This window comes from Triticum aestivum, chromosome 2D (genome assembly GCF_018294505.1).
Source record: "Triticum aestivum cultivar Chinese Spring chromosome 2D, IWGSC CS RefSeq v2.1, whole genome shotgun sequence".
Classification (NCBI taxonomy): Eukaryota; Viridiplantae; Streptophyta; class Magnoliopsida; order Poales; family Poaceae; genus Triticum; species Triticum aestivum.
The window spans coordinates 541,173,806-541,184,365 of NC_057799.1; the positions used below are offsets into that span (position 1 = coordinate 541,173,806).

Below are 10,560 nucleotides of genomic sequence, written 5' to 3' on the forward strand. Positions count from 1 at the left end.
ATTTTACGGGCAGTTCATTTTATGATTTGATTTCGTCCACCGGTCAAATTTGTCAAATTTGCCGTGGGCTACACATGGGCCATTTTGCTCATTATATAATTGTGTGATGTACCGACGTTTGACGATTAGGCTACAAAGCAGGCATAGTAGTAGAAACGAAAAATTTCATATTTACGGAAACGAAAAGTTATACTTTTCATGTCTGTTCCACGGGAAAAAGACATTTCGTTTTTGTTTTTGTTTTTGTTTCCGCATACCGTTTTCATTTTAGTTTTCTAAAATTTCACTTGTGTTTTCATATTTTTCTCTTTGTTCTCCATTTTCTGCTAGAAAGCGAAAGTTTTCATTTTGTTTTCATTCCTACTTGACACGGGTGCTTGTATCTTTTCTGTTTTAATCCGTGTGGCGATGTGCCGGCTATAAAGACGTCTATGACGAATTTATCAATCTTAAAATGATATGCCGGCTCAATCTTTTGGAATTGGATAGTGTGTATGCGTATCCGTTCATAGGGACGAGTGTACGTGTGTGTAGGAGCCTGTGTTAAAATAAAAGACTTATTAGAAACTGTCATGAATGCAAACAAGTGTGTGAGACTGTGACCGTGCCAGCCATCGGCGTTCCTCCCCCCGCCGCCGAAATAGAAATCACGCCCTAGCTCCAAGGCAATGGCGCCACCGCCGCTAGCCACGGCGGCGGCGGACGAGGAGTTCTTGGAGGTGCGCTGCGCGGGGTGCGAGGAGACGTTGGAGGTGGAGCGGGGGCTGACGGAGTTCGTTTGCCCCGACTGCGGCACGGCGCAGTCGCTCCCTCCGGAGCTCATGCCGCCGGCCCGGCGGAGGGCGCTGCCCCTGCCGCGACGCGCCGCGGACGCGCGCGGGGCCAGGCTTCCGTGCGGCGCCTGCGGCGAGCTCCTCAGCGTGCCGGTCGGGCTATCGCGCTGCGCCTGCCCACTCTGCGGCGCCCAGCTGGCCGTCGACTCCGCGCGCCTGCGGAACTACATCCTCTCCTCCGCCGAGGCGGCCGTCGTGCCGCTCGCCGCCGCATCTGTCCCACCGATTGTTGCTGCTCGGGAGGTATATATATACTTGTCGATTATGTTGGGTTGTGGATTTTGGTATTGCACAGTCGAAAAAATTGCAATTCAATTGGAATCTATTATCATCTTCATTTCATGATTTCATATACTCTGTACTGTGTCTAGCTCGGTTGGTCGGAGATCTGGATGACCCATCGACCTTTTTTCCCTAAATAGGGCACACCTTTCTTTTCCTGTGATGCAGAAATGGCAAGAGCGTCCTAGTTATGCAATGCGCGCAGGGCTACCACGAGCAGAACCTGATGAACAACAGGGGTATACTGATCATATGATTGATGGAGAACAAATACATGTGACAAATGAGACCGTTGCAAATAATAGCCTTCAGAGAAATCGACCGCCCCTTGGCCGTCGTATTGTAGGCAACGAGGAGAGACAAGCTTTGCCTCTAAATGAGGTCAGAGATCATGTAAATGATCAGCACCCTAGTTACACTATGCAGCCAAAGCGAGCGAAGCTGGCACGCTTGCATAGAGTCACTCATTCAGAGGAGATGCAGGATGGACTTCTCAGCCATGAAGTTTATGGAGAGGCGGGACATAGTGAACTGATAGATGAGGCTACTGCAACTCATAAAAACCAGAGAGTCGGATGCTCCGTTAGCCCCCAAACTGTAAGTATAGGGGAGAGGCATATGGAGACTCCTGCTCAGATCATACAGCAGGTGCACAAACAGCCTTTTCATGATGCGGTGGTTCATGCAGAAGGCAGTCAGTTATACTGTCTGGATCTTGATGGGGTGGTTCATCCACCTGTCGACCAAGCAGAACATGGAGAAGAGGCATCTCCTGAGATGATCAATAAAACAGTTTTGAGGGAGAGCATTCGGCCAACTGGATGCGCTGTTGAACCCAACTCTGTTAATGTAGAGAAGAGAAAGGCATCGGCCACAAATCAGGCAATTCATGAGTGTCTCAATCCTGCAACTAATAGAGAAGCCATGTGCTCTCTTCCTATAAAGGAGACTACTGCATCATGTAGTAGCAAGCAGAAAAAATCAAAGTTAGCTAATGCTAAGACTATTGGCAAGAAGAGACATATAGAACCACTGAACCACATTATACAGCAGGCAGAAGGACAGACCTCTGATAGCGGTAGTCATGGAATCCAGGTCGACTTTGAGCGTCAAAGTAAGGCTAATGAGAGGCCTGGCAACAGCTCGACTCTTAAGGAGCGGGAACAGGTTGCGCCTCCAAATAAGATGGCTGATCTAAAACAGAAAAATGTACGCACTAATGATGAAACCCAGAAGGGGCAGATTGAAGTTAATGTTTCCAAGCAGACTACTGGTTGGACTCAGAAGAAGAATAGAAAAGGCTCAATAGCTTCATCAAGTGCAGGGCTTCTGCTTAGACGTAGTAAACGTTTGGCCAAAGATTCAGCTGCTGCTATAGAAAATGAACCTCTAGAAAGTGACCCTGGTGACCTGCAGGATTTTGGTCCTAATGTCCAAGTGCCAGCAGATGCTATGAATAACGAATCAATTGACTGGGAGCCTCTTCAGCAGTGTCCTGCCTCTCCAGATTGTGAAGTGTCAATTGCCATGATAGACACTGAATCTGTAGAAAGTGAGAACGATGATGCTGTATCTCCAGATGAAAGCATGTCTGATCCTGACTATCCGGACACTGATAGAATGAGCGCTGGTCTTTACCCTAGCACACCGTCTGCGCATAAGTTGCCTCAAGAAATCTCTGATGAACTAGATGACCTTGATTTAACAAGAACTCCTTCAAATACTGATATGTCTGAACCTGAGCATTTCGCGCGGAATTATTGTCGGTTATTACCTCTAGAGGTCAGAAGGGCCCTTGCCAAGAAGAAATATAATGCGTTTCATGACCGTCTGCTGCCTGAGGGTTCCAATAAGGTATTCCTGCACGATATAACTGATTCTGAGGAGCAGCAACAAGGTAAAAAGGGACACAAAGCAGGAGGTAATCTTTGTGTCAAAATGTGGACCTTGCCTGAGGGTGTACGGGTGCCAATCTCCTTGAACACTTCGGGCCTGCCAATTGGAGAAAATGCAAACATGTTGATTAACTTTCTAGGCGCACTAGCACGAGATGGAATATTGGCACCTCTCACGTATATAAGTTGGAAAAATATTCCAAAGGAGAACAAGGATGTTATGTGGCACATTGTTAAGGTATTCATTGCTAATGTTGGTCTTTTCCCTGCCTGTTAACTTTTTTCACACTCCTTGTTCTTCGGTATAGCTTAAATTTGATGTTGATCGACCTCACGAGTTGTCGGTCCTGAGGTCAATAAGAAACAAGTGGCGGGTTTGGAAATCTTATTTAAAACGGAAACACTATGATTCTCATACAACCGAAGAGGAACGCCTTGCTGATCGAGATCCTCGTGTCACAAAAGAACAATGGCGAGTCCTTGTTGCATATTGGAATACCGAGAAGGCAAAGGTAGTGCTGTGCATTCTCTTTCATTTGTTTCAACAATGTACTACTACCTCCATTTCAAAATAGATGCCCTTTTTGCCTCCATTTTTTCTCAAAATACTTGTACTTCTACACTTCCAATGCAATTTAAGTCATTGTGTTTCTACTTTGCCCTTAATCAATGTCAGCAGAAAAGAGATAGTTAACTCCTCTTGTGCTTGCATACCTTGCTTTGGTGGAAAAATGGTAATTAATGGAGGAAAAAAGATATGGGCAATATAGACATTTCACCAAAACTTAATTCTTTGCCCAACTCTGAAAAGACATCTATTTTGAAACGGGAGGGAGTAAACATTTTGGATAATTTGGATGATTGATATATGCTTTTAAACACAGGCCAGAAGTGCTGCATCTAAAGCTTCTCGAGCCAAATCAACCTATATCAATAAAACCGGATCCAAGAGCTTTGCGCGGATGCGTCAGGAAGAGGTCTCTTATTTATTTGTTTTCTATCTGGATGATTTATTCATACATTACTTGAATGAAAAAACAATCTGCCCTTGCTCACTGTGCAGTCACGATCTGGTGACCCATCTCTTGAGGGTCCAGAAGGCTCAGGAGACGGCTATGCACCTGCCATCGGTGCAAACAGGAGGGTTAGTGCACGCAGGCATACACCTGGGCCCTCCCCCAAAGACCTGCAGGAAAGGTCAGACACGCAAGCTGCGAGGGCCAAACGAAAGGCTGGAGATGAAGTCTCCACACTGAGAAATAAGGTGGTAGTAACAGAGGAAAGTCGCCCGAAGAACTCCCAGGAAAGTGCAGTCTTGGAATCTGCGAGGGATAAAAGAAGGGCTGAAGATGAGGCAGCCGCTCTAAGGAAGAAGGTGATAGCGATGGAGGAAAGTCAGAGAAAGCTTCAGGAGGACTTGGCAAGAGTGACGAATGCAATGAGTGCTATGCAGAAGATGATGGCAACTGGTGGCTTACCAAATCGAAATGGGTGAACCAGCAATGCTACCAAGTTTCCAACAGGTAATATCATTTCAGTAGACTGATTTGGCTGTGGGAGATATGTAGCTGCTATTGACTTGTGACCATGTATCTGAACCCGGGCTTTTCTTGTTACATGCCATGCCAGGAACGAAATGAAGCGAGCTTTGATGATGTTTTGCAGCTGTAAATTGTTTACTCATGGCTATGTCACCCTTCCCCGCATAATGAACTGACTCAGTGAGATGGTAATGCCATCTGAAATGCGCAAATATGCCTCCTTGAGAGCCGAGATGTGAAATTAAAAAAATAACTTTTTTTTCAAGAGTATGCCATTTACTGAAAGCAGCGAAATGGCACCTGAGCTCACGTGCTCCTGTGGTAAACAGTATAATAATAATAATTAAATGTCAAAAAATCCTGGAATAAATGGTATGCACATGACTGTTGTAGTTTCTATATGCCTGTAGATTTTATGCGTAAAAGAGCATTTGTTAGCTCTAAATGAATAAATTTTGTGGTGTAAACCAGCAACATTTTATAGCACTGAACATCTCTTTTTGCACCCGGCGCAAAAATAATCCTTTCTATGAAATTTACAAGCATAAAAAGGACTCAAGAGTCAAAAACTCTACATGCATCGGTGTTTCTTTCCCCCAAAAAGCACATTCAACGTTTCTTTTTTCACTCTGCACCTTTTGAATTATTGGGCATTTATTTTCTTTGACTTATTCTTGTTTTGCAGATTGGACCTGATTGGCTGATTCTTGGAGTACATAGCTGCAATTGTTTCCGCCTTCTAGCTCTCCGATCCTGCAATCGTATCTATGGATCCTAGTTTTAGATGTGCAATCTCTTGTCATGCTTTTTCTGTCGTCGTAAGAGGGTAACTAGTTATTCATCCTGATATGTAGGACTGAGAACTTAAGCTTGTTTTGCCTATGTATATGTGATGACAATGGGATGTTACCCGAATTTTAGCAAATCTTACCGATGTTGGCAAGAAATTTCGTTCAACCTTCACAGTATGTTGCTGAAATGACATCACGGCATTTCTTCAGTTGCCAGCCATATCCTAGTTAAAAAATTTAACAGAGGGAATTATTAATGCCATAGCCTATTTCTATATGCCTGCATTATCTAAGTTGAGATTGCGACGTATGTTAACGAGATGATTTCTAAAACACCAGTGTAAGATTTTGAGAACACCTTAACTGTATCTGCATTTTATCTTCAAGTTTTATGATGTACAGTACTAAACTACATCACACTTCTAATATTTGCTCGCAGGTAGAAGTGGAAGTTCACATTAAGAATGAATCCTCTCACGTCCTAAGGCCAACAGTGATTCGTCCTCTGACAGCAAGGTAACACGATGCTATTTTATTTAGGAACACATGCTTCTGTGCTAATTTACAGCCGCAGCGTAACACAACCCTTCTATATCATGTATGTAGAGGAAATAGCGTATGTTGTATATATATTGTTGAACTTCTGCAAAGGTATGAGACGTGGAGTTCCTGCTCTCGAGTTCAAATGCACCCAACTCTTACATGCTCCCGTGTTATCAATTAAAAAAATTCAAATTTAAGATTTTCAAAAACCTCAAAAAACATTCGTGAATTTTTACAACACTAGCAAAAGAGCCCGTGCGTTGCAATGGGAGAGAAAACATAACACACGCTCTTAACTCAACAACCATCACTCAAGACCACAATAGGTCCATCTCCTTTATTTTTGCGAGGCATCATATTTGTGTTGCCGCTTATCCTCCTTCTCACCCTCGCCGGCGATGGCCTCGGTGTTCACACAAAACAACAACAAAAAGTGTGTTGAATATGGTTAATCTTAAGGCGTCTCTCTCTCTCTCTCTCTCGCTCGCTTTCTCTCACTCTCGCGATGAGAAATCTGTTGTTTTCCCCTGCGACATTTTTCAGAGGTATGCATGTGTAGTTATCGATGTTTTCTTCTCCGTATATGGTTATAGTGGGGTGTTTATTTGCAATCCGAATCGCCGCCGGTATGAAAAAAAAGGATCTTGCGCTATAAATTATAAGTTTGCTTCCATAACAATATTTTAAAAATATTTAACAAGTAAAATTAACATCATATTTAGATTCCACACATTTTTCTAATAAAATTTCATATATAATATGTTAAAATCAAAGTTACGGTTTAAAAGATACAGATAATTTAAAAAATCATTTGGTTTGACTCAAATTTATTCCAAAATAATATTTAAAAATACTTAACAGGTAAAAATAATCTCATATTCATATTCTACATATTTTTCTAATCAAATTTCATATATAACATGTTTAAATCGGAGTTACGGTTTAAAAGATATGGATGATTTTAAAAAGCATTTGTTTGACTTAAATATGATCCGTGGATTAATTACCTAAAACATCAGGGGGTTCGAAAAACGTAAAATAACGGTTCGGGTGTGATTTAAATCCGGACGGCGGGTTGGTTTCAAGAAAAGACAGGGACTTTTATATAAAATACGAAAATAACGATTCGTTTTAACTTAAAACAGGCCTGCGGGTTGAATTCTCTGAAATAGAGGGACTTTTCTGAAAAATTCCATGACGGACGAAAGAAACCCAATTTGCTTTATTATTAGGTAAAGATAAAGATATGTGTCCACAACACCTAAAAATTCAAAACCAAACTCAAAATACACATTGAGAAACAAAAATGAGAAGTCCAAATGTGAATAGTATCAGAAAAGACGAATTCAAGCCGTTAGAGATATTCAGTGATGATGCATGATGCGTCCTTGTCTGTTGCATCATGCGTGATACATCATCTAATTCTTTTAGAAGGAAACTAACACAAGACTAACACGGCGCCCTCCACCTCAACGCTTCCTCCCTCCACCTCAACGCTTCCTCCCTCCATCTCCTCAACATCTTCCTCCTACTCCGAGGAGCTCGGCTCGGCGCAAGCGGCGATGCCCCGCAACCACCTCCATCGTGATTTGTGCCTGATGGGCGGCGAAGAGCTTGGTGTAGTATGTTGGGCGGCTGCGCACCATGGTATGGATGGCGGGGTGTTCGTTGGTGCTCGCGGGCCGCGTGGGTTGGGGGATAATCCGAAGGAAAATAGGGTGGCGCGCCTAGGGTTTGGCTCTGGCGTGGCGGCGTGCTGCCTTTATAGCCGGGCGGGTCTAATCGGGGCGGCGCGCCGGTGGCTGCACCATAAATACGGCTGAGATGAAGAGAAAGGGATTTGAGGATAATTCATTTCTTTTTGCTCCAATTTATTTGACCCGAATGGGTAAGCTATGAGGGATAACTTTTCAAATATTTGAGGGATTATAGGTTTGGGAGAAGGACTAGTTGGGTTAGTTTCCTAAACGATCTTTTTTTGCGGGAATCCTTCCAATCAGTTCATCATCTGTCATAGTACAAGGAACACTAAATATAAGAAATTACATCCAAATTCACAAACCACCTAACGACGACTACAAACACTAAGCGATCCGAAGCCGCATTGCCTTCATCACCCCTCCCTTATAAGTGGTGGAAGAAATTGCTCTTAGACCTCGTTAGCGTTAACCTATCACAAGAACACAACTAATTACGTCAGAACCTGCAGCGGACATATGGTGATTGATGCTTTTGCGCATAGGCAGACGTATTACACGATGACATAGGAAGCGTCCTTGTCTGATGAGTCATGTGCTTGGGACTTCATCTAATTTTTAGAAGTAAACTGACACAAGACTAACAAGTCCAGTTTCTTTTTGACTAAGAGAGCGTAGTTATTAACTTATTATTATACTCCGCGATGGCTCGTCAGCGGTTGATCGGTCACTTGGCCAGCCACTTAATAATAGGAAGTCAGAAGCTCAGGAATTGCTCGGACGCCACCCACTCTCAAATCTCAATGGAGCTACCACCATGGGCGCCCTTCCTCGCCGTCGTGCTCGCCACCATTCTCTTCTTGAAGGCCGTCTTCCGCCGCAAAGGCACGTGCAACCTCCCGCCTGGCCCCAAACCATGGCCGATCATCGGCAACCTCAACCTCATCGGCACGCTCCCGCACCGCTCCATCCACGCGCTCTCCAGGCAGTACGGCCCGCTCATGCAGCTCCGTTTCGGGTCCTTCCCCGTCGTCGTCGGCGCCTCAGCCGAGATGGCCAAGCTCTTCCTCAAGACCCACGACGTGGTGTTCACCGACCGGCCCAGGACCGCCGCCGGCAAGTACACCGGCTACGATAACAGCACCATCACATGGTCCCCGTACAACGCGCACTGGCGCCAGGCGCGCAGGGTGTGCCTCGCCGAGCTCTTCAGCGCCAAGCGGCTCGAGTCGTATGCTTACATCCGCCGCGAGGAGATGTGCGCCCTCCTGTGCGGCCTGCACGAGACCTCCGGGCGCGTCGTGCTGCTCAAGGACCACTTGTCGACCTTGAGCCTGAACGTGATCTCGCGCATGGTGCTGGGCAGGAAGTACCTGGAGAAGCAGGCGGTGGGCGAGGATGGCCCGGCGATCATGGCGCCGGAGGAGTTCAAGTGCATGATAGACGAGCTGTTCTTCCTCAACGGCGTGCTCAACATCGGCGACTCCATCCCATGGCTCGACTGGATGGACCTTCAGGGGTACGTCAGGAGGATGAAGAAGCTGAGCAAGAAGTTCGATCAGTTCCTGGAACATGTCTTGGACGACCACAACGAGCGCCGACGCCTCCAGGGTGAGAGCTTCGTGTCACGGGACATGGTTGACGTGCTGCTGGAGATAGCCAGCGACCCAAATCTTGAGGTCAAGCTCCACCGGAATGGCGTCAAAGCGTTCATTCAGGTCAGTCCATCCATCTTTCCGTTATTCAGTATACGAGCCAGAAGAGCAGATTGGAGGCCAGGAAGCTCTCGGAGACCGGGTTACCCCGCTGACCTTTACAGTTAAAACAAAAAAAACTTTACAGTTAGAGAGGTTCCACAAAAATGCATATTAAAGGAACTTATCAGGTTATGAACCATTAATTGCACTAAACTACTTTAATCACATGCAGGACCTCATCGCTGGCGGCACGGAAACCACGGCGATCACGGTGGAGTGGGCCATGTCGCAGATGCTCAAAAAACCCGAGGTGTTCTCCAAGGCCACAGAGGAGCTGGACCGCGTGGTGGGGCGAGAACGATGGGTGACGGAGGACGACATCCCCAACCTTCCCTATGTGGAGGCCATCGTCAAAGAAACCATGCGGATGCACCCGGTGGCACCCATGCTGGCACCCCGTCTGGCCCGTGAGGACGCTTCCGTCGGTGGCTACAACATCCCCGTTGGTACGCGCGTGCTCATCAACGTGTGGTCCATCGGCCGCGACCCGGCAGTGTGGGATTCACCGGAGGAGTTCATACCAGAACGGTTCGTCGGCAGCAAGATCGACATCAAGGGGCATGACTTCGAGCTGCTGCCATTTGGGTCCGGACGGCGGATGTGCCCCGGATATAGTCTGGGACTGAAGGTGATCCATGTGAGCCTCGCCAACCTGCTGCACGGCTTTGTGTGCAAGCTCCCCGATGGCGTGGCGACGGATCAGCTGAGCATGGAGGAGATCTTCGGCCTGTCGACCCCGCGCAAGTTCCCGCTACAGGTCGTTATGAAACCCAAGCTCCAGGGCCACCTCTACGCAAGGGGTCATTAGTGTATTGCTGTCCACTTGTTGTGCTTCCCAAGTCTCTTATTGTGTTCTTGTGTTGCGTACAGTCATGTGGGAAAATAAAAATGGGAAGATTCGATGGATGCTTGTCCATAAGATGCTTGCTAATTAAGGGCATTTAACTTTTATATAATCCTCCCATTTGCATTTGTTTTATCTCGTTTTGATGCTTTCGGTGCAGTGCTTAACACAAAAGGGTGTGGCTAGCTCTAATCTAGATGAGAATCAACTAAGTCTCATCTAACTTCTACATCATTTGATTATATATGGAGACTTGTATGCGTTTTCCATTTTCTTTTTTAATTAATAAAATCTTATAGGTTTTAGATGCGACTTTGTTGAGAATTAGCAAATGAGTCATGAACTCGTTTGGCTTCATTCTGGTAATGAAGCCGGGG

General features: G+C 45.7%; 2 protein-coding genes across 3 annotated transcripts; both read left to right on the forward strand.

Annotated features, from left to right (window-relative positions):
- Positions 1–581: 581 nt before the first annotated feature.
- Positions 582–5,498, forward strand: LOC123054351 (uncharacterized). 2 transcript variants are annotated; one of them, XM_044478112.1, is made up of 6 exons: positions 582–1,076; positions 1,284–3,248; positions 3,319–3,522; positions 3,895–3,987; positions 4,074–4,533; positions 5,237–5,498. In XM_044478112.1, the coding sequence occupies exons 1-5, from the start codon at positions 669–671 to the stop codon at positions 4,503–4,505; spliced, it is 3,102 nt and encodes a 1,033-aa protein (XP_044334047.1). In that variant the 5' UTR covers positions 582–668; the 3' UTR covers positions 4,506–4,533; positions 5,237–5,498. The 2 variants fall into 2 exon arrangements, with proteins under 2 accessions (XP_044334047.1, XP_044334048.1); XM_044478113.1 differs by lacking the exon at positions 5,237–5,498 and adding an exon at positions 4,640–4,665.
- A 2,588-nt stretch (positions 5,499–8,086) lies between these two features.
- On the forward strand, positions 8,087–10,269 carry LOC123049861 (dimethylnonatriene synthase-like). Its single transcript, XM_044472727.1, has 2 exons — positions 8,087–9,300; positions 9,512–10,269. Exons 1-2 carry the CDS (start codon positions 8,287–8,289, stop codon positions 10,145–10,147), a joined length of 1,650 nt encoding a protein of 549 aa, XP_044328662.1. The 5' UTR covers positions 8,087–8,286; the 3' UTR covers positions 10,148–10,269.
- Positions 10,270–10,560: the final 291 nt, after the last annotated feature.

Coding starts and splice junctions, on each gene's coding strand:
- LOC123054351 (XM_044478112.1), top strand. CDS start 669: ATGGCGCCACCGCCGCTAGCCACGGCGGCGGCGGACGAGGAGTTCTTG. Junction 3,249..3,318: donor TTATGTGGCACATTGTTAAG/GTATTCATTGCT, acceptor TCTTCGGTATAG/CTTAAATTTGATGTTGATCG. Junction 3,988..4,073: donor CGCGGATGCGTCAGGAAGAG/GTCTCTTATTTA, acceptor CTCACTGTGCAG/TCACGATCTGGTGACCCATC.
- LOC123049861 (XM_044472727.1), top strand. CDS start 8,287: ATGGCTCGTCAGCGGTTGATCGGTCACTTGGCCAGCCACTTAATAATA. Junction 9,301..9,511: donor GCGTCAAAGCGTTCATTCAG/GTCAGTCCATCC, acceptor AATCACATGCAG/GACCTCATCGCTGGCGGCAC.